General features: G+C 65.1%; 1 protein-coding gene across 4 annotated transcripts in view; it reads right to left on the minus strand.

The window, feature by feature from the left end:
• Window positions 1–24,384, minus strand: part of tnfaip8l2b (tumor necrosis factor, alpha-induced protein 8-like 2b) — a 32,549-nt gene continuing 8,165 nt past the window's right edge. For all 4 annotated transcript variants that reach the window (XM_060822334.1, XM_060822332.1, XM_060822333.1 and 1 more), the window contains exon 2: window positions 1–758. In XM_060822334.1, coding sequence (XP_060678317.1) covers window positions 195–755 — 561 coding nt within the window. In that variant the 5' untranslated portion in view covers window positions 756–758 and the 3' untranslated portion in view covers window positions 1–194. The remainder of the gene's footprint in view (window positions 759–24,384) is intronic.

The raw sequence follows: 24,384 nt of genomic DNA on the forward strand, positions 1-24,384 counted from the left end.
GGCGGGAGTATGCAGTGCCCTTTATTCTGGTGATATGCCGGTGCGTTGAGGTGCCTTTGGTGAGGCTACAAGGTAATCCGGCGCAGGGCCTGGCGGCTAAACCGTCCCCTCTCGGGGTGCCACCGCGGCGGGTGCCCGTTCATTGTCCCTGGTGTCCTCGGCGGGCCCTGGTGCCGTCCCAGCCGCGGCGCCGTCTACAACGTGCCGTCCTCCAGCAGCTTCCCCAAGCCGTCGCAGATCTTCTGCAGGTGGGCGCGGTAAGGGTCCTGCTCACCGTAGAGCTGGCTGAGGAGCTGCCCGTCGCCGAAGTGGTCGAAGACGTGCCGGATGCGGCCCAGGGACTTGGCGGTGAGGTGGCCCTCCACCAGCCGCAGCAGGAGGTCCCGGCTCTCCCGGAGCAGCGCGGTCAGCACCGGCGCCTCGAAGGTGAAGGCCACCTCGCGGAAGCTGATGGCCGTCATGGCGCCCTGCCTCAGCTTGCGCCGGAACTCGGCGGCCAGCCCCAGCTCGCTCTCGCTGAACTGGCGGTGCCGGAAGAGCACGCCGATCTTCACCGCCACCTTCACCAGGTTCTTCAGCACCTTCTGCGACTCGGCCCGGTTGCCGGTGAACTGCTTGGAGACGCGGTAGAGCTCGTCCAGGATCTCGGCGCTGGTGTCGTCGATCAGCAGCTGCGCCAGCGACTTGTTGGCCAAGCGGCTCAGGATCTTCTTCTGCGCCTTCATGGCAAGGTCCTTGGAACTGACGGGCTCCATTTCCTGCCGGGCGAGGGAGAGTCAAGATGGCGGCCGCGGCTGGGCTACCGCGCGGCGCAACGCGTCCCCGCTCCCGCAGCCGAATCCGGCACCCAACCGCGACACCCCAACACTCCCCCCTCCTCAAAGACCCAACCGCGACACCCCAACACTCCCCCCTCCTCAAAGACCCAATCTCTACGCCCCAACACTTCCCCCTCAAAGAGCCAACCTCAACGCCCCAACACTTCCCCCTCAAAGAGCCAACCTCGACGCCCCAACACTCCCCCTCAAAGAGCCAACCTCTACGCCCCAACACTCCCCCTCAAAGAGCCAATCTCTACGCCCCAACACTCCCCCTCAAAGAGCCAATCTCTACGCCCCAACACTCCCCCTCAAAGACCCAACCTCTATGCCTAACACACCCCCCTCAAAGACCCAACATCTACGCCCAACACACCCCCTCAAAGAGCCAATCTCTACGCCCAACACACCCCCTCAAAGACCCAACATCTACGCCCAACTCTCCCCCTCAAAGATCCAACCTCTACACCCCAACAGTCCCCCCAAAGACCCAACCTCTACGCCCCATCCCACCCCCTCAAAGACCCAACCTCTACGCCCAACCCACCCCCACAAAGACCCAATCTCTACGCCCCAACCCACCCCCTCAAAGACCCAACCTCTACACCCAATACTTCCCCCTCAAAGACCCAACCTCTACGCCCCAACACTCTCCCTCAAAGACCCAACATCTACGCCCCAACACTTCCCCCTCAAAGACCCAACATCTACGCCCCAACCCACCCCCGCATGCTCCAATCTCTACGCCCCAACACTCCCCCTCAAAGACCAAATTTCTACGCCCCAATCCTTCCCCTCAAAGACCCAATCTCTATGACCCAACCCACCCCCTCAAAGAGCCAACCTCTACGCCCAACACACCCCCCTCAAAGAGCCAACCTCTATGCCCCAACACTCTCCCTCAAAGACCCAACATCTACGCCCCAACACTTCCCCCACAAAGACCCAACATCTACGCCCCAACCCACCCCCGCATGCTCCAATCTCTACGCCCCAACACTCCCCCTCAAAGACCAAATCTCTACGCCCCAATCCTCCCCCCAAAGACCCAACCCACTACACCCCAACACTCCCCCTCAAAGACCCAACCTCTACGCCCAACACTCCCCCCTCAAAGATCCAACCTCTACGCCCAACACTCCCCCTCAAAGACCCAACCTCTACGTCCCAACACTCTCCCTCAAAGACCCAACCCACTACGCCCCAACCCTCCCCACAAAGACCCAACCTCTACGCCCAACACTCCCCCTCAAAGACCCAACCTCTACGCCCCAACACTCCCCCTCAAAGACCCAACCTCTACGCCCCAACACTCCCCCCTCAAAGACCCAATCTCTACGCCCCAACCCTCACCCTCAAAGACCCAATCTCTACGCCCAACACTCCCCCTCAAAGACCCAACCTCTACGCCCCAACACTCCCCCTCAAAGACCCAACCTCTACGCCCCAACCCTCCCCCTCAAAGACCCAACTTCTACGCCCCAACCCACTCCCTCAAAGACCCAACCTCTACGCCCCAACCCTCCCCCTCAAAGACCCAACCTCTACGTCCCAACACTCCCCCTCAAAGACCCAATCTCTACACCCCAACACTCCCCCTCAAAGACCCAACCCACTACACCCCAACACTCCCCCTCACAAACCCAACCTCTACGTCCCAACACTCCCCCTCAAAGACCCAATCTCTACACCCCAACACTCCCCCTCAAAGACCCAACCCACTACACCCCAACACTCCCCCTCACAAACCCAACCTCTACGCCCCAACACTCCCCCTCAAAGACCCAACCTCTACGCCCCAACACTACCCCTCAAAGCCAATCTCTACGCCCCAACACTACCCCTCAAAGACCCAATCTCTACGCCCAACACTCCTCCCTCAATGACCCAAACCCTATGCACAAACCCTCCCTCTCAATGACCCAACCTCTACGCCTCAACACACACCCTCTAAGACTCAAACTCTACACCCCAACTCTCCCGCTGAAAGACCCAACCTCTACGCCCCAACACTCCCCCTCAAAGACCCAACCCACTACACCCCAACACCCCCCCTCAAAGACCCAACCTCTACGCCCCAACACTCCCCCTCAATGACCCAACCTCTACGTCCCAACACTCCCCCTCAAAGACCCAACCCACTACACCCCAACACTCCCCCTCAAAGACCCAACCCACTACACCCCAACACTCCCCCTCAAAGACCCAACCTCTACGCCCCAACACTCCCCCCTCAAAGAACCAATCTCTACGTCCCAACACTCCCCCTCAAAGACCCAACCTCTACGTCCCAACACTCCCCCTCAAAGAGCCAATCTCTACGTCCCAACACTCCCCCTCAAAGCCAATCTCTACGCCCCAACACTCTCCCTCAAAGACCCAATATCTTTGCCCAACACCCCCCCTCAAAGACCCAATCTCTACGCCCCAACCCTCCTCCTCAAAGACCCAACCACCAGGCCCCCATACTCCTCCCTCAATGACCCAAACTCTATGCACAAACCCTCCCTCTCAATGACCCAACCTCTACGCCTCAACACACACCCTCTAAGACTCAACCTCTACACCCCAACTCTCCCGCTGAAAGAGCCAACCTCTATGCCCCAACACTCCCCCTCAATGACCCAACCTCTACACCCCAACCCTCCAATCAAAGAACCCTCTCCTGAGACCCCAACCCTCACATTAACAAATGCCCCCCCCCGACCGTAACCCTCCCACTCACGACCCTCATCCCTCGATCCCTCACCTTCCCATCGAAGACCAAGTAGGTCTGAGAACTGAACGCCCTTGGGAAATATAATCTGGGAATGTGTGTGCGACTCGGAGCAGGGGGTCGGAAAACCCTGGAGGTTGAAGGTCGTGACCCCAATCGCCAACCCTGAGTAACTGTGCGCACCCCAGAGACCAGTTGGTAGCCATTGGACTATCCTCAGGGAATGACCAAACGCCATCTCCCCAGCGCCTGCCTCACAATGTCCCGACTCCCCTCAGGGCCACTAACGGGTCACTGCTCCAACTCCTGTAAATCCCGGGAGCCCATTTGTGCACCGGAAGATCCCATACAGAATCATTCCAACTTCAGGGAGGGGAACGTATAGGTATTGGCCCCACTGACCCTCCCACAGTGCCCGCTCCCTCAGCACGGACCCTCCCACAGCACCCACTCCCTCAGCACTGACCCTCCGACCGCGTCCGCTCCCTTAGAATTGACCCTCGAAAGCGCCCACTCCCTCAGCACTGACCCGCCGACAGTGCCCACTCCCTCAGCACTGACCCTCCCACAGTGCCCGCTCCCTCAGCACTGTCCCTCCCTCAGCACCCATTCCCTCAGCACTGACCCTCCCACAGCACCCACTCCCTTAGCACTGACCCTCCCAAAGCGCCCGCTCACTCAGCACTGACCCTTGGACAGCGCCCACTCCCTCAGCACTGACCCTCCCACACCACCCACTCCCTCAGCACTGACACCCCCACACTTCCACTCCCTCAGCACTGACCCTCCGACAGCGCCCGCTCCCTCAGCACGGACCCTCAGTCAGCACCCACACCCTCTGCACTGACCCTCCGACATCGCCCGCTTCCTCAGCACTGACCCTCCCAAAGCACCCACCCCCTCAGCACTGACCCTCCCAAAGCGCCCGCTCACTCAGCACTGACCCTCGGACAGCGCCCACTCCCTCAGCACTGACCCTCCAACCATGCCCACTCTCTCAGCACTGACCCGCCGACCGCGCCCGCTCCCTTAAAATTGACCCTCGAAATCGCCAACTCCCTCAGCGCTGACCCTCCCACAGCGCCCGCACCCTCAGCACTGACCCTCCATAAGCACCCACTCCCTCAGCACTGACCCTCCAACCATGCCCACTCTCTCAGCACTGACCCTCCGACCGCGCCCGCTCCCTTAAAATTGACCATCGAAATCGCCAACTCCCTCAGCGCTGACCCTCCCACAGCGCCCGCACCCTCAGCACTGACCCTCCAACAGCACCCTCTCCCTCAACACTGACCCTCCCACATCACCCACACCCTCAGCACTGACCCTCCCATAGCACCCACTCCCTCAGCACTGACCCTCCCACAGCGCCCGCTCCCACAGCACTGACCCTCCCACCGTGTCCACTCCCTAAGCATTGACCCTCTGACCTTGCCCGCTCCCACGGCGCTGACCCTCCCACAGCGCCCACTGCCTCAGCACTGAGCCTCCGACAGCGACCGCTCCCTCAGCATTGACCCTCCCACAGCACCCACTCCCTCAGCACTGACCCTCCCACAGCGTCCACTCCCTCAGCACTGACCCTCCCACAGTGTCCACTCCCTCAGCACTGACCCTCCCACAGCATCCACTCCCTCAGCACTGGCCCTCCCCCAGCGTCCACTCACTCAGCACTGACCCTCTGACAGCACCCACTCCCTCAGCACTGACCCTCCGACAGCTACCGCTCCCTTAGAATTGACCCTCGAATGCACCAACTCCCTCAGCGCTGACCCTGCCACAGCACCCTCTCCCTCAGCACTGACCCTCCCACAGCGCCCGCTCCCTCAGCACTGACCCTCCCACAGCACCCATTCCCTCAGCACTGACCCTCCCACAGCGCCCGCTCCCTCAGCACTGACCCTCCCACAGCGCCCGCTCCCACAGCACTGACCCTTCCACAGCACCCGCTCCCTCAGCACTGACCCTCCCACAGCGCCCGCTCCCTCAGCACTGACCCTCCCACAGCGCCCGCTCCATCAGCACTGACCCTCCGACAGCGCCCGCTCCCTCAGCACTTACCCTTCCACAGCACCAGCTCCCTCAGCACTGACCCTCCGACATCACCCACTCCCTCAGCACTGACCCTCCGACATCGCCCGCTCCCTCGGCACTGACCCTCCCACAGCACCCGCCCCCTCAGCACTGACCCTCCCACAGCGCCCACTCCCTCAGCACTGACACTCCCACAGTGCCCGCTCCCTCAGCACTGACCCTCCCACAGCACCCACACCCTCTGCACAGACCCTCCCACAGCGCCCGCTCCCTCTGCACAGACCCTCCCACAGCACCCACTCCCTCAGCACTGACCCTTCCACAGCACCAACTCCCTCAGCTCTGACCCTCCCACAGCACCCGCTCCCTCAGCTCTGACCCTCCCACAGTACCCGCTCCCTCAGCACTGACCCTCCATCAGCACCCATTCCCTCAGCACTGACCCTCCTACATCGCCCGCTCCCTCAGCACTGACCCTCCCACCGTGTCCACTCCCTCAGCACTGACCCTCTGACCTTGCCCGCTCCCACGGCACTGACCCTCCCACAGTGCCCACTGCCTCAGCACTGACTCTCCCACAGCGCCCACTGCCTCAGCACTGAGCCTCCGACAGCGACCGCTCCCTCAGCATTGACCCTCCCACAGCAACCGCTCCCTCAGCGCTGACCCTCCCAGAGCGTCCACTCCCTCAGCACTGACCCTCCCACAGTGTCCACTCCCTCAGCACTGACCCTCCCACAGCACCCACTCCCTCAGCACTGACCCTCCCACAGTGTCCACTCCCTCAGCACTGACCCTCCCACAGCACCCTCTCCCTCAGCACTGACCCTCCCACAGTGTCCACTCCCTCAGCACTGACCCTCCAACAACACCCACTCCCTCAGCACTGACCCTCCGACAGCACCCTCTCCCTCAGCACTGACCCTCCCACAGCACCCACTCCCTCAGCACTGACCCTCCCACAGTGTCCACTCCCTCAGCACTGACCCTCCAACAACACCCACTCCCTCAGCACTGACCCTCCCACAGCACCCATTCCCTCAGCACTGACCCTCCAACAGTGCCCGCTCCCTCAGCACTGACCCGCCGACAGCGCCGCTCCCTCAGCACTGACCCTCCCACAGCACCCACTCCCTCAGCACTGGCCCTCCCCCAGCGTCCACTCCCTCAGCACTGACCCTCCGACAGCACCCACTCCCTCAGCACTGAGCCTCCGACAGCGCCCGCTCCCTTAGAATTGACCCTCGAAAGCACCAACTCCCTCAGCGCTGACCCTCCGACAGCGCCCGCACCCTCAGCACTGACCCTCCCACAGCACCCGCTCCCTCAGCACTGACACTCCCACAGTGCCCGCTCCCTCAGCACTGACCCTCCCACAGCACCCACACCCTCTGCACTGACCCTCCCACAGTGCCCGCTCCCTCAGCACTGACCCTCCATCAGCACCCATTCCCTCAGCACTGACCCTCCCACAGCGCCCACTCCCTCAGCACTGACCCTCCCACAGCGCCTGCTCCCTCAGCACTGACCCTCCCACAGTGCCCACTCCCTCAGCGCTGACCCTCCGACAGCGCCCGCACCCTCAGCACTGACCCTGCCACAGCACCCCCTCCCTCAGCACTGACCCTCCCACAGCACCCGCTCCCTCAGCACTGACCCTCCCACAGTGCCCACTCCCTCAGCGCTGACCCTCCGACAGCGCCCGCATCCTCAGCACTGACCCTGCCACAGCACCCACTCCCTCAGCACTGACACTCCCACAGTGCCCGCTCCCTCAGCACTGACCCTCCCACAGCACCCACACCCTCTGCACTGACCCTCCCACAGCGCCCGCTCCCTCAGCACTGACCCTCCCACAGCGCCCGCTCCATCAGCACTGACACTCCATCAGCACCCACACCCTCTGCACTGACCCTCCCACAGCACCCACACCCTCTGCACTGACCCTCCCACAGCGCCCGCTCCCTCTGCACTGACCCTCCCACAGCGCCCGCTCCATCAGCACTGACACTCCATCAGCACCCATTCCCTCAGCACTGACCCTCCCACAGTGCCCGCTCCCTCAGCGCTGACCCTCCGACAGCGCCCGCACCCTCAGCACTGACCCTGCCACAGCACCCACTCCCTCAGCACTGACCCTCCCACAGCACCCACACCCTCTGCACTGACCCTCCCACAGCGCCCACTCCCTCAGCACTGACCCTTCCACAGCACCCACTCCCTCAGGTCTGACCCTCCCACAGCACCCACTCCCTCAGCACAGACCCTCCCACAATGCCCGCTCCGTCAGCACTGACCCTCCGACAGCGCCGACTCCCTCAGCACTGACCCTCTGACAGCGCCCACAACCTCAGCACTGACCCTCCGACAGCGCCTGCTTCCTCAGCACTGACCCTCCGACAGCGCCTGCTTCCTCAGCACTGACCCTCTGACAGCGCCCACTCCCTCAGCACTGACCCTCTGACAGCGCCCACACCCTCAGCACTGACCCTCCGACAGCACCTGCTTCCTCAGCACTGACCCTCCCACAGTGCCCACTCCCTCAGCACTGACCCTCCCAAAGCGCCCGCTCACTCAGCACTGACCCTCGGACAGCACCCGCTCCCTTAGAATTGACCCTCGAAAGCGCCAACTCCCTCAGCGCTGACCCTCCGACAGCACCCGCTCCCTCAGCACTGACCCTTCCACAGCACCCACTCCCTCAGCACTGACCCTCCCTCAGCACCCACTCCTGTAGCACTGACCCTCCGACAGCGCCCTCTCCCTCAGCACTGACCCTCCCACAGCGCCCGCTCCCTCAGCACTGACCCTCCCACAGCACCCACTCCCTCAGCACTGACCCTCCATCAGCACCCTTTCCCTCAGCACTGACCCTCCCACAGTGCCCGCTCCCTCAGCACTTACCCGCCGACAGTGCCCGCTCCGTCAGCACTGACCCTCCGACAGCGCCCACACCCTCTGCACTGACCCTCCCACAGCACCCACTCCTTCAGCACTGACCCTCCCACAGCGCCTGCACCCTCAGCACTGACCCTCCCACAGCACCCACTCCCTCAGCACTGACCCTCCCACAGCACCCGCTCCCTCAGCACTGACCCTCCCACAGCGCCCGCTCCCTCTGCACTGACCCTCCCACAGCACCCACTCCCTCAGCACTGACCCTCCCACAGCACCCACTCCCTCAGCACTGACCCTCCCACAGCGCCCACTCCCTCAGCACTGACCCGACAGCACCCACTCCCTCAGCACTGACCCTCCCAGAGCGCCCACTCCCTCAGCACTGACCCGACAGCACCCACTCCCTCAGCACTGACCCTCCCACAGCGCCCACTCCCTCAGCACTGACCCTCCCACAGCGCCCATTCCCTCAGCACTGACCCTCCCACAGCGCCCACTCCCTCAGCACTGACCCTCCCACAGCGCCCACTCCCTCAGCACTGACCCACCAACTGTGCCCGCTCCCTCAGCACTAACCCACCAACTGTGCCCACTCCCTCAGCACTGACCCTCCCACAGCACCCATTCCCTCAGCACTGACCCTCCCACAGTGCCCGCTCCCTCAGCACTGACCCACCAACTGTGCCCGCTCCCTCAGCACTGACCCACCAACTGTGCCCGCTCCCTCAGCACTGACCCTCTGACAACGCCCTCTCCCTCAGCGCTGGCCCTCTGACAGCGCCCACTCCCTCAGCACTGACCCTCCCACAGTACCCGCTCCCTCAGCACTGACCCTCCCCCAGCACCCACTCCCTCAGCACTGACCCTCCGACATCGCCCGCTCCCTCGGCACTGACCCTCCCACAGCACCCACACCCTCTGCACTGACCCTCCCACAGTGCCCACTCCCTCAGCACTGACCCTTCCACAGCACCCACTCCCTCAGCTCTGACCCTCCCACAGCACCCACTCCCTTAGCACAGACCCTCCCACAATGCCCGCTCCCTCAGCACTCTCCCGCCGACAGTGCCCGCTCCGTCAGCACTGACCCTCCGACAGCGCCTGCTTCCTCAGCACTGACCCTCCCACAGTGCCCACTCCCTCAGCACTGACCCTCCCAAAGCGCCCGCTCACTCAGCACTGACCCTTGGACAGCACCCACTCCCTCAGCACTGACCCTCCCACAGCGCCTGCACCCTCAGCACTGACCCTCCCACAGCACCCACTCCCTCAGCACTGACCCTCCCACAGCACCCACTCCCTCAGCACTGACCCTCCATCAGCACCCATTCCCTCAGCACTGACCCTCCCACAGTGCCCGCTCCCTCAGCACTGACCCGCCGACAGTGCCCGCTCCGTCAGCACTGACCCCCCGACAGCGCCCACACCCTCAGCACTGACCCTCCGACAGCACCTGCTTCCTCAGCACTGACCCTCCGACAGCGCCCACTCCCTCAGCACTGACCCTCCGACAGCACCCGCTCCCTCAGCACTGACTCTTCCACAGCACCCACTCCCTCAGCACTGACCCTCCCACAGCACCCACACCCTCTGCACTGACCCTCCCACAGCAACCACTCCCTCTGCACTGACCCTCCGACAGCACCCACACCCTCAGCACTGACCCTCCCACAGCGCCTGCACCCTCAGTACTGACCCTCCCACAGCACCCACTCCCTCAGCACTGACCCTCCCACAGCGCCCACTCCCTCAGCACTGACCCTCCCACATCACCCACTCCCTCAGCACTGACCCTCCCACAGCGCCCACTCCATCAGCACTGACCCTCCCACAGCGCCCACTCCCTCAGCACTGACCCTCCCACAGCACCCACACCCTCAGCCCTGACCCTCCCACAGCGCCTGCTCCCTCAGCACTGACCCTCCCACAGCACCCACTCCCTCAGCAATGACCCTCTGACAGTGCCCACTCCCTCTGCACTGACCCTCCCACAGCACCCACTCCCTCAGCTCTGACCCTCCCACAGCGCCCGCTCCCTCAGCACTGACCCTCCCACAGCACCCACTCCCTCAGCACTGACCCTCCCAAAGCGCCCGCTCACTCAGCACTGACCCTCCCACAGTGCCCGCTCCCTCAGCGCTGACCCTCCCACAGCGCCCGCTCCGTCAGCACTGACCCTCCGACAGCGCCCACACCCTCAGCACTGACCCTCCGACAGCGCCCACTCCCTCAGCACTGACCCTCCCACAGCGCCCACTCCCTCAGCACTGACCCTCCCACAGCACCCGCTACCTTAACACTGACCCTCCCTCAGCACCCGCTCCCTCAGCACTGACCCTCCCACAGCGCCCACTCCCTCAGCACTGACTCTTCCACAGCACCCACTCCCTCAGCACTGACCCTCCCACAGCACCCACACCCTCTGCACTGACCCTCCCACAGCAACCACTCCCTCTGCACTGACCCTCCGACAGCACCCACACCCTCAGCACTGACCCTCCCACAGCGCCCACACCCTCAGTACTGATCCTCCCACAGCACCCACTCCCTCAGCACTGACCCTCCCACAGCGCCCACTCCCTCAGCACTGACCCTCCCACAGCACCCACTCCCTCAGCACTGACCCTCCGAGAGCACCCACTCCCTCAGCACTGACCCTCCCACAGCGCCCACTCCCTCAGCACTGACCCTCCGAGAGCACCCACTCCCTCAGCACTGACCCTCCCACAGCGCCCACTCCCTCAGCACTGACCCTCCCACAGCGCCCACTCCATCAGCACTGACCCTCCCACAGCACCCACACCCTCAGCCCTGACCCTCCCACAGCGCCCGCACCCTCAGCACTGACCCTCCCACAGCACCCCACTCCATCAGCACTGACCCGCCCACAGCGCCCACTCCCTCAGCACTGACCCTCCCACAGCGCCCACACCCTCAGCCCTGACCCTCCCACAGCACCCGCACCCTCAGCCCTGACCCTCCCACAGCGCCCGCACCCTCAGCACTGACCCTCCGAGAGCACCCACTCCCTCAGCACTGACCCTCCCAAAGCGCCCGCTCACTCAGCACTGACCCTCGGACAGCGCCTGCTCCCTCAGCACTGACCCTCCCACAGCGCCCGCTCCCTCAGCACTGACCCTCCCCCAGCACCCACTCCCTCAGCACTGACCCTCCCAAAGCGCCTCCTCCCTCAGCACTGACATTCCCACAGCACCCACTCCCTCAGCACTGACCCTCCCAAAGCGCCCGCTCACTCAGCACTGACCCTCGAAAGCGCCAACTCCCTCAGCACTGACCTTCCCACAGTGCCCGCTCCCTCAGCACTGACCCACCAACTGTGCCCGCTCCCTCAGCACTAACCCACCAACTGTGCCCACTCCCTCAGCACTGACCCTCCCACAGCACCCATTCCCTCAGCACTGACCCTCCCACAGTGCCCGCTCCCTCAGCACTGACCCACCAACTGTGCCCGCTCCCTCAGCACTGACCCACCAACTGTGCCCGCTCCCTCAGCACTGACCCTCCGACAACGCCCTCTCCCTCAGCGCTGGCCCTCCCACAGTACCCACTCCCTCAGCACTGACCCTCCCCCAGCACCCACTCCCTCAGCACTGACCTTCCGACATCGCCCGCTCCCTCGGCACTGACCCTCCCACAGCACCCACACCCTCTGCACTGACCCTCCCACAGCGCCCACTCCCTCAGCACTGACCCACCAACTGTGCCCGCTCCCTCAGCACTAACCCACCAACTGTGCCCACTCCCTCAGCACTGACCCTCCCACAGCACCCATTCCCTCAGCACTGACCCTCCCACAGTGCCCGCTCCCTCAGCACTGACCCACCAACTGTGCCCGCTCCCTCAGCACTGACCCACCAACTGTGCCCGCTCCCTCAGCACTGACCCTCTGACAACGCCCTCTCCCTCAGCGCTGGCCCTCTGACAGCGCCCACTCCCTCAGCACTGACCCTCCCACAGTACCCGCTCCCTCAGCACTGACCCTCCCCCAGCACCCACTCCCTCAGCACTGACCCTCCGACATCGCCCGCTCCCTCGGCACTGACCCTCCCACAGCACCCACACCCTCTGCACTGACCCTCCCACAGTGCCCACTCCCTCAGCACTGACCCTTCCACAGCACCCACTCCCTCAGCTCTGACCCTCCCACAGCACCCACTCCCTTAGCACAGACCCTCCCACAATGCCCGCTCCCTCAGCACTCTCCCGCCGACAGTGCCCGCTCCGTCAGCACTGACCCTCCGACAGCGCCTGCTTCCTCAGCACTGACCCTCCGACAGCGCCTGCTTCCTCAGCACTGACCCTCCCACAGTGCCCACTCCCTCAGCACTGACCCTCCCAAAGCGCCCGCTCACTCAGCACTGACCCTCGGACAGCACCCACTCCCTCAGCACTGACCCTCCCACAGCGCCTGCACCCTCAGCACTGACCCTCCCACAGCACCCACTCCCTCAGCACTGACCCTCCCACAGCACCCACTCCCTCAGCACTGACCCTCCATCAGCACCCATTCCCTCAGCACTGACCCTCCCACAGTGCCCGCTCCCTCAGCACTGACCCGCCGACAGTGCCCGCTCCGTCAGCACTGACCCCCCGACAGCGCCCACACCCTCAGCACTGACCCTCCGACAGCACCTGCTTCCTCAGCACTGACCCTCCGACAGCGCCCACTCCCTCAGCACTGACCCTCCGACAGCACCCGCTCCCTCAGCACTGACTCTTCCACAGCACCCACTCCCTCAGCACTGACCCTCCCACAGCACCCACACCCTCTGCACTGACCCTCCCACAGCAACCACTCCCTCTGCACTGACCCTCCGACAGCACCCACACCCTCAGCACTGACCCTCCCACAGCGCCTGCACCCTCAGTACTGACCCTCCCACAGCGCCCACTCCCTCAGCACTGACCCTCCCACAGCGCCCACTCCCTCAGCACTGACCCTCCCACATCACCCACTCCCTCAGCACTGACCCTCCCACAGCGCCCACTCCATCAGCACTGACCCTCCCACAGCGCCCACTCCCTCAGCACTGACCCTCCCACAGCACCCACACCCTCAGCCCTGACCCTCCCACAGCGCCCGCACCCTCAGCACTGACCCTCCCACAGCACCCACTCCCTCAGCAATGACCCTCTGACAGTGCCCACTCCCTCTGCACTGACCCTCCCACAGCACCCACTCCCTCAGCTCTGACCCTCCCACAGCGCCCGCTCCCTCAGCACTGACCCTCCCACAGCACCCACTCCCTCAGCACTGACCCTCCCAAAGCGCCCGCTCACTCAGCACTGACCCTCCCACAGTGCCCGCTCCCTCAGCGCTGACCCTCCCACAGCGCCCGCTCCGTCAGCACTGACCCTCCGACAGCGCCCACACCCTCAGCACTGACCCTCCGACAGCGCCCACTCCCTCAGCACTGACCCTCCCACAGCGCCCACTCCCTCAGCACTGACCCTCCCACAGCACCCGCTACCTTAACACTGACCCTCCCTCAGCACCCGCTCCCTCAGCACTGACCCTCCCACAGCGCCCACTCCCTCAGCACTGACTCTTCCACAGCACCCACTCCCTCAGCACTGACCCTCCCACAGCACCCACACCCTCTGCACTGACCCTCCCACAGCAACCACTCCCTCTGCACTGACCCTCCGACAGCACCCACACCCTCAGCACTGACCCTCCCACAGCGCCCACACCCTCAGTACTGATCCTCCCACAGCACCCACTCCCTCAGCACTGACCCTCCCACAGCGCCCACTCCCTCAGCACTGACCCTCCCACAGCACCCACTCCCTCAGCACTGACCCTCCGAGAGCACCCACTCCCTCAGCACTGACCCTCCCACAGCGCCCACTCCCTCAGCACTGACCCTCCGAGAGCACCCACTCCCTCAGCACTGACCCTCCCACAGCGCCCACTCCATCAGCACTGACCCTCCCACAGCGCCCACTCCATCAGCACTGACCCTCCCACAGCACCCACACCCTCAGCCCTGACCCTCCCACAGCGCCCGCACCCTCAGCACTGACCCTCCCACAGCACCCCACTCCATCAGCACTGACCCTCCCACAGCGCCCACTCCATCAGCACTGACCCTCCCACAGCGCCCACACCCTCAGCCCTGACCCTCCCACAGCACCCGCACCCTCAGCCCTGACCCTCCCACAGCGCCCGCACCCTCAGCACTGACCCTCCGAGAGCACCCACTCCCTCAGCACTGACCCTCCCAAAGCGCCCGCTCACTCAGCACTGACCCTCGGACAGCGCCTGCTCCCTCAGCACTGACACTCCCACAGCGCCCGCTCCCTCAGCACTGACCCTCCCCCAGCACCCACTCCCTCAGCACTGACCCTCCCAAAGCGCCTCCTCCCTCAGCACTGACATTCCCACAGCACCCACTCCCTCAGCACTGACCCTCCCAAAGCGCCCGCTCACTCAGCACTGACCCTCGAAAGCGCCAACTCCCTCAGCACTGACCTTCCCACAGTGCCCGCTCCCTCAGCACTGACCCACCAACTGTGCCCGCTCCCTCAGCACTAACCCACCAACTGTGCCCACTCCCTCAGCACTGACCCTCCCACAGCACCCATTCCCTCAGCACTGACCCTCCCACAGTGCCCGCTCCCTCAGCACTGACCCACCAACTGTGCCCGCTCCCTCAGCACTGACCCACCAACTGTGCCCGCTCCCTCAGCACTGACCCTCCGACAACGCCCTCTCCCTCAGCGCTGGCCCTCCCACAGTACCCACTCCCTCAGCACTGACCCTCCCCCAGCACCCACTCCCTCAGCACTGACCTTCCGACATCGCCCGCTCCCTCGGCACTGACCCTCCCACAGCACCCACACCCTCTGCACTGACCCTCCCACAGCGCCCACTCCCTCAGCACTGACCCTTCCACAGCACCCACTCCCTCAGCTCTGACCCTCCCACAGCACCCACTCACTTAGCACAGACCCTCCCACAATGCCCGCTCCCTCAGCACTGACCCGCCGACAGTGCCCGCTCCGTCAGCACTGACCCTCCGACAGCGCCTGCTTCCTCAGCACTGACCCTCCCACAGTGCCCACTCCCTCAGCACTGACCCTCCCAAAGCGCCCGCTCACTCAGCACTGACCCTCGGACAGCACCCACCTGCACCCTCAGCACTGACCCTCCCACAGCACCCACTCCCTCAGCACTGACCCTCCCACAGCACCCACTCCCTCAGCACTGACCCTCCCACAGCGCCTGCACCCTCAGCACTGACCCTCCCACAGCACCCGCTCCCTCAGCACTGACCCTCCCACAGCACCCGCTCCCTCAGCACTGACCCTCCCACAGCGCCCTCTCCCTCAGCACTGACCCTCCCACAGCACCCATTCCCTCAGCACTGACCCTCCCACAGTGCCCGCTCCCTCAGCACTGACCCGCCGACAGTGCCCGCTCCGTCAGCACTGACCCTCCGACAGCGCCCACACCCTCAGCACTGACCCTCCGACAGCACCTGCTTCCTCAGCACTGACCGTCCCACAGCGCCCGCACCCTCAGCACTGACCCTCCCACAGCACCCTCTCCCTCAGCACTGACCCTCCGACAGCGCCCGCTCCCTCAGCACTGACCCTCCAACAGCACCCACTCCCTCAGCACTGACCCTCCCACAGCGCCCACTCCCTCAGCACTGACCCGAGAGCACCCACTCCCTCAGCACTGACCCTCCCAGAGCGCCCACTCCCTCAGCACTGACCCGACAGCACCCACTCCCTCAGCACTGACCCTCCCACAGCACCCACTCCCTCAGCACTGACCCTCCCACAGCTCCCACTCCCTCAGCACTGACCCTCCCACAGCACCCATTCCCTCAGCACTGACCCTCCCACAGCACCCACTCCCTCAGCACTGACCCTCCCACAGCGCCCACTCCCTCAGCACTGACCATCCGACAGCGCCTGCTTCCTCAGCACTGACCCTCTGACAGCACCCACTCTATCAGCACTGACACTCCCACAGCACCCATTCCCTCAGCACTGACCCTCCCACAGCACCCGCTCCCTCAGCACTGTCCCTCCCACAGTGCCCGCTCCCTCAGCACTGACCCTCCCAAAGCGCCCGCTCACTCAGCACTGACCCTCCGACAGCGCCTGCTTCCTCAGCACTGACCCTCTGACAGCGCCCACTCCCTCAGCACTGACCCTCCCACAGCGCCCACTCCCTCAGCACTGACCCTCCCACAGTGCCCACTCCCTCAGCACTGACCCTCCCAAAGCGCCCGCTCACTCAGCACTGACCCTCGGACAGCGCCCACTCCCTTAGAATTGACCCTCGAAAGCGCCAACTCCCTCAGCACTGACCCTCCGACAGCACCCGCACCCTCAGCACTAACCCTGCCACAGCACCCACTCCCTCAGCACTGACCCTCCCACAGCACCCACTCCCTCAGCACTGACCCTCGCACAGCGCCCACACCCTCTGCACTGACCCTCCCACAGCACCCACTCCCTCAGCACTGATACTCCCAAAGCGCCTGCACCCTCAGCACTGACCGTCCCACATCACCCACTCCTGTAGCACTGACCCTCCGACAGCGCCCGCTCCCTCAGCACTGACCCTCCCACAGCACCCACTCCCTCAGCACTGACCCCCCCACAGCGCCCACTCCCTCAGCACTAACCCGACAGCACCCACTCCCTCAGCACTGACCCTCCCACAGCACCCACTCCCTCAGCACTGACCCTCCCACAGCACCCACTCCCTCAGCACTGACCTTCCCACAGCACCCGCTCCCTCAGCACTGACCCTCCCACAGCGCCCACTCCCTCAGCACTGACACTCCCACAGTGCCCGCTCCCTCAGCACTGACCCTCCCACAGCACCCACTCCCTCAGCACTGACCCTCCATCAGCACCCATTCCCTCAGCACTGACCCTCCCACAGTGCCCGCTCCCTCAGCGCTGACCCTCCCACAGCGCCCGCTCCGTCAGCACTGACCCTCCGACAGCGCCCACACCCTCAGCACTGACCCTCCGACAGCGCCCACTCCCTCAGCACTGACCCTCCCACAGCGCCCACTCCCTCAGCACTGACCCTCCCACAGCACCCGCTACCTTAACACTGACCCTCCCTCAGCACCCGCTCCCTCAGCACTGACCCTCCCACAGCGCCCACTCCCTCAGCACTGACTCTTCCACAGCACCCACTCCCTCAGCACTGACCCTCCCACAGCACCCACACCCTCTGCACTGACCCTCCCACAGCAACCACTCCCTCTGCACTGACCCTCCGACAGCACCCACACCCTCAGCACTGACCCTCCCACAGCGCCTGCACCCTCAGTACTGATCCTCCCACAGCACCCACTCCCTCAGCACTGACCCTCCCACAGCGCCCACTCCCTCAGCACTGACCCTCCCACAGCACCCACTCCCTCAGCACTGACCCTCCGAGAGCACCCACTCCCTCAGCACTGACCCTCCCACAGCGCCCACCCCCTCAGCACTGACCCTCCGAGAGCACCCACTCCCTCAGCACTGACCCTCCCACAGCGCCCACTCCATCAGCACTGACCCTCCCACAGCGCCCACTCCATCAGCACTGACCCTCCCACAGCACCCACACCCTCAGCCCTGACCCTCCCACAGCGCCCGCACCCTCAGCACTGACCCTCCCACAGCACCCCACTCCATCAGCACTGACCCTCCCACAGCGCCCACTCCATCAGCACTGACCCTCCCACAGCGCCCACACCCTCAGCCCTGACCCTCCCACAGCACCCGCACCCTCAGCCCTGACCCTCCCACAGCGCCCGCCCCCTCAGCACTGACCCTCCGAGAGCACCCACTCCCTCAGCACTGACCCTCCCAAAGCGCCCGCTCACTCAGCACTGACCCTCGGACAGCGCCTGCTCCCTCAGCACTGACACTCCCACAGCGCCCGCTCCCTCAGCACTGACCCTCCCCCAGCACCCACTCCCTCAGCACTGACCTTCCGACATCGCCCGCTCCCTCGGCACTGACCCTCCCACAGCACCCACACCGTCTGCACTGACCCTCCCACAGTGCCCACTCCCTCAGCACTGACCCTTCCACAGCACCCACTCCCTCAGCTCTGACCCTCCCACAGCACCCACTCACTTAGCACAGACCCTCCCACAATGCCCGCTCCCTCAGCACTGACCCGCCGACAGTGCCCGCTCCGTCAGCACTGACCCTCCGACAGCGCCTGCTTCCTCAGCACTGACCCTCCGACAGCGCCTGCTTCCTCAGCACTGACCCTCCCACAGTGTCCACTCCCTCAGCACTGACCCTCCCAAAGCGCCCACTCACTCAGCACTGACCCTCGGACAGCACCCACTCCCTCAGCACTGACCCTCCCACAGCGCCTGCACCCTCAGCACTGACCCTCCCACAGCACCCACTCCCTCAGCACTGACCCTCCCACAGCACCCACTCCCTCAGCACTGACCCTCCCACAGCGCCTGCACCCTCAGCACTGACCCTCCCACAGCACCCGCTCCCTCAGCACTGACCCTCCCACAGCACCCGCTCCCTCAGCTCTGACCCTCCCACAGCACCCACTCCCTCAGCACTGACCCTCCATCAGCACCCATTCCCTCAGCACTGACCCTCCCACAGTGCCCGCTCCCTCAGCACTGACCCGCCGACAGTGCCCGCTCCGTCAGCACTGACCCTCCGACAGCGGCCACACCCTCAGCACTGACCCTCCGACAGCACCTGCTTCCTCAGCACTGACCGTCCCACAGCGCCCGCACCCTCAGCACTGACCCTCCCACAGCACCCTCTCCCTCAGCACTGACCCTCCGACAGCGCCCGCTCCCTCAGCACTGACCCTCCAACAGCACCCACTCCCTCAGCACTGACCCTCCCACAGCGCCCACTCCCTCAGCACTGACCCGACAGCACCCACTCCCTCAGCACTGACCCTCCCAGAGCGCCCACTCCCTCAGCACTGACCCGACAGCACCCACTCCCTCAGCACTGACCCTCCCACAGCACCCACTCCCTCAGCACTGACCCTCCCACAGCACCCATTCCCTCAGCACTGACCGTACCACAGCACCCACTCCCTCAGCACTGACCCTCCCACAGCGCCCACTCCCTCAGCACTGACCCTCCGACAGCGCCTGCTTCCTCAGCACTGACCCTCTGACAGCACCCACTCTATCAGCACTGACCCTCCCACAGCACCCATTCCCTCAGCACTGACCCTCCCACAGCACCCGCTCCCTCAGCACTGACCCTCCCACAGTGCCCGCTCCCTCAGCACTGACCCTCCCACAGCGCCCACTCCCTCAGCACTGACCCTTCCACAGCACCCACTCCCTCAGCACTGACCCTCCCACAGCGCCCACTCCCTCAGCACTGACCCTTCCACAGCACCCACTCCCTCAGCACTGACCCTCCCACAGCGCCCACTCCCTCAGCACTGACCCTCCGACAGCGCCTGCTTCCTCAGCACTGACCCTCTGACAGCGCCCACTCCCTCAGCACTGACCCTCCCACAGCGCCCACTCCCTCAGCACTGACCCTCCCACAGTGCCCACTCCCTCAGCACTGACCCTCCCAAAGCGCCCGCTCACTCAGCACTGACCCTCGGACAGCGCCCACTCCCTTAGAATTGACCCTCGAAAGCGCCAACTCCCTCAGCACTGACCCTCCGACAGCACCCGCACCCTCAGCACTAACCCTTCCACAGCACCCACTCCCTCAGCACTGACCCTCCCACAGCACCCACTCCCTCAGCACTGACCCTCGCACAGCGCCCACACCCTCTGCACTGACCCTCCCACAGCACCCACTCCCTCAGCACTGAGACTCCCAAAGCGCCTGCACCCTCAGCACTGACCGTCCCACATCACCCACTCCTGTAGCACTGACCCTCCGACAGCGCCCGCTCCCTCAGCACTGACCCTCCCACAGCGCCCACTCCCTCAGCACTAACCCGACAGCACCCACTCCCTCAGCACTGACCCTCCCACAGCACCCACTCCCTCAGCACTGACCCTCCCACAGCACCCACTCCCTCAGCACTGACCTTCCCACAGCACCCGCTCCCTCAGCACTGACCCTCCCACAGCGCCCACTCCCTCAGCACTGACACTCCCACAGTGCCCGCTCCCTCAGCACTGACCCTCCCACAGCACCCACTCCCTCAGCACTGACCCTCCATCAGCACCCATTCCCTCAGCACTGACCTTCCCACAGCACCCGCTCCCGCAGCACTGACCCTCCCACAGCGCCCACTCCCTCAGCACTGACACTCCCACAGTGCCCGCTCCCTCAGCACTGACCCTCCCACAGCACCCACTCCCTCAGCACTGACCCTCCATCAGCACCCATTCCCTCAGCACTGACCTTCCCACAGCACCCGCTCCCTCAGCACTGACCCTCCCACAGCGCCCACTCCCTCAGCACTGACCCTCCCACAGCACCCACTCCCTCAGCACTGACCCCCCCACAGCGCCCACTCCCTCAGCACTAACCCGACAGCACCCACTCCCTCAGCACTGACCCTCCCACAGCACCCACTCCCTCAGCACTGATCCTCCCACAGCACCCACTCCCTCAGCACTGACCTTCCCACAGCACCCGCTCCCTCAGCACTGACCCTCCCACAGCGCCCACTCCCTCAGCACTGACACTCCCACAGTGCCCGCTCCCTCAGCACTGACCCTCCCACAGCACCCACTCCCTCAGCACTGACCCTCCATCAGCACCCATTCCCTCAGCACTGACCTTCCCACAGCACCCGCTCCCTCAGCACTGACCCTCCCACAGCGCCCACTCCCTCAGCACTGACACTCCCACAGTGCCCGCTCCCTCAGCACTGACCCTCCCACAGCACCCACTCCCTCAGCACTGACCCTCCATCAGCACCCATTCCCTCAGCACTGACCCTCCCACAGTGCCCGCTCCCTCAGCGCTGACCCTCCCACAGCGCCCGCTCCGTCAGCACTGACCCTCCGACAGCGCCCACACCCTCAGCACTGACCCTCCGACAGCGCCCACTCCCTCAGCACTGACCCTCCCACAGCGCCCACTCCCTCAGCACTGACCCTCCCACAGCACCCGCTACCTTAACACTGACCCTCCCTCAGCACCCGCTCCCTCAGCACTGACCCTCCCACAGCGCCCACTCCCTCAGCACTGACTCTTCCACAGCACCCACTCCCTCAGCACTGACCCTCCCACAGCACCCACACCCTCAGCACTGACCCTCCCACAGCGCCTGCACCCTCAGTACTGATCCTCCCACAGCACCCACTCCCTCAGCACTGACCCTCCCACAGCGCCCACTCCCTCAGCACTGACCCTCCCACAGCACCCACTCCCTCAGCACTGACCCTCCGAGAGCACCCACTCCCTCAGCACTGACCCTCCCACAGCGCCCACTCCCTCAGCACTGACCCTCCGAGAGCACCCACTCCCTCAGCACTGACCCTCCCACAGCGCCCACTCCATCAGCACTGACCCTCCCACAGCGCCCACTCCATCAGCACTGGCCCTCCCACAGCACCCACACCCTCAGCCCTGACCCTCCCACAGCGCCCGCACCCTCAGCACTGACCCTCCCACAGCACCCCACTCCATCAGCACTGACCCTCCCACAGCGCCCACTCCATCAGCACTGACCCTCCCACAGCGCCCACACCCTCAGCCCTGACCCTCCCACAGCACCCGCTCCCTCAGCCCTGACCCTCCCACAGCACCCCACTCCATCAGCACTGACCCTCCCACAGCGCCCACTCCATCAGCACTGACCCTCCCACAGCGCCCACACCCTCAGCCCTGACCCTCCCACAGCGCCCGCACCCTCAGCACTGACCCTCCGAGAGCACCCACTCCCTCAGCACTGACCCTCCCACAGCGCCCACTCCATCAGCACTGACCCTCCCACAGCGCCCACTCCCTCAGCACTGACCCTCCCACAGCACCCACACCCTCAGCCCTGACCCTCCCACAGCGCCCGCACCCTCAGCACTGACCCTCCCACAGCACCCACTCCCTCAGCACTGACCCTCCAAGAGCACCCACTCCCTCAGCACTGACCCTCCCACAGCGCCCACTCCATCAGCACTGACCCTCCCACAGCGCCCACTCCCTCAGCACTGACCCTCCCACAGCACCCACACCCTCAGCCCTGACCCTCCCACAGCGCCCGCACCCTCAGCACTGACCCTCCCACAGCACCCACTCCCTCAGCACTGACCCTCTGACAGTGCCCACTCCCTCTGCACTGACCCACCGACCGCACCCACTCCCTCAGCACTGACCCTCCCACAGCACCCACTCCCTCAGCACTGACCCTCCCACAGCGCCCGCTCCCTCAGCACTGACCCTCCCCCAGCACCCACTCCCTCAGCACTGACCCTCCCAAAGCGCCCGCTCACTCAGCACTGACCCTCGAAAGCGCCAACTCCCTCAGCACTGACCTTCCCACAGCGCCCGCTCCCTCAGCACTGACCCTCCCACAGCACCCACTCCCTCAGCACTGACCCTCCCAAAGCGCCCGCTCACTCAGCACTGACCCTCGAAAGCGCCAACTCCCTCAGCACTGACCTTCCCACAGTGCCCGCTCCCTCAGCACTGACCCACCAACTGTGCCCGCTCCCTCAGCACTAACCCACCAACTGTGCCCACTCCCTCAGCACTGACCCTCCCACAGCACCCATTCCCTCAGCACTGACCCTCCCACAGTGCCCGCTCCCTCAGCACTGACCCACCAACTGTGCCCGCTCCCTCAGCGCTGACCCTCCGACAACGCCCTCTCCCTCAGCGCTGGCCCTCCGACAGCGCCCACTCCCTCAGCACTGACCCTCCCACAGTACCCGCTCCCTCAGCACTGACCCTCCCAATGTGCCTGCTCACTCAGTACTGACCCTCGGACAGCACCCGCTCCCTCAGCACTGACCCTCCGACAGTGCCCGCTCCCTCAGCACTGTCCCTCCGACAGCGCCTACCTCCTCAGCGCTGACCCTCCGACAACGCCCACTCCCTCAGCGCTGACCCTCCGACAACGCCCACTCCCTCAGCGCTGAACCTCCGACAGCGCCCACTCCCTCAGCACTGACGCTCCCCCAGCACCCACTCCCTCAGCACTGACCCTCCCACAGTACCCTCTCCCTCAGCACTGACCCTCCCCCAGCACCCACTCCCTCAGCACTGACCCTCCCAAAGCGCTCGCTCACTCAGCACTGACCCTCGGACAGCGCCTGCTCCCTCAGCACTGACACTCCCACAGCGCCCGCTCCCTCAGCACTGACCCTCCCCCAGCACCCACTCCCTCAGCACTGACCCTCCCAAAGCGCCTGCTCCCTCAGCACTGACATTCCCACAGCGCCCGCTCCCTCAGCACTGACCCTCCCACAGCACTGACCCTCCCAAAGTGCCCGCTCACTCAGCACTGACCCTCGAAAGCGCCAACTCCCTCAGCACTGACCTTCCCACAGTGCCCGCTCCCTCAGCACTGACCCACCAACTGTGCCCGCTCCCTCAGCACTAACCCACCAACTGTGCCCACTCCCTCAGCACTGACCCTCCCAAAGCGCCCGCTCACTCAGCACTGACCCTCCAACAATGCCCACTCCCTCAGCACTGACCCTCCCACAGCCAGCACGCCCTCAGCACTAACCCGCAGTGCCCGCTCCCTCAGCACTGACCCTCCCACAGCGCCCACTCCCTCAGCACTGACCCTCCCACAGTGCCCGTTCCCTCAGCACTGACCCACCAGCAGTGCCCGCTCCCTCAGCACTGACCCTCCAAAGCACCCACACCCTCAGCACTGACCCTCCGACAGCGCCCACTCCCTCAGCACTGACCCTCCCCCAGCGCCCACTCCCTCAGCACTGACCCTCCCACAGTACCCGCTCCCTCAGCACTGACCCTCCCCCAGCACCCATTCCC

This window comes from Hemiscyllium ocellatum (genome assembly GCF_020745735.1).
Source record: "Hemiscyllium ocellatum isolate sHemOce1 chromosome 50 unlocalized genomic scaffold, sHemOce1.pat.X.cur. SUPER_50_unloc_4, whole genome shotgun sequence".
Classification (NCBI taxonomy): Eukaryota; Metazoa; Chordata; class Chondrichthyes; order Orectolobiformes; family Hemiscylliidae; genus Hemiscyllium; species Hemiscyllium ocellatum.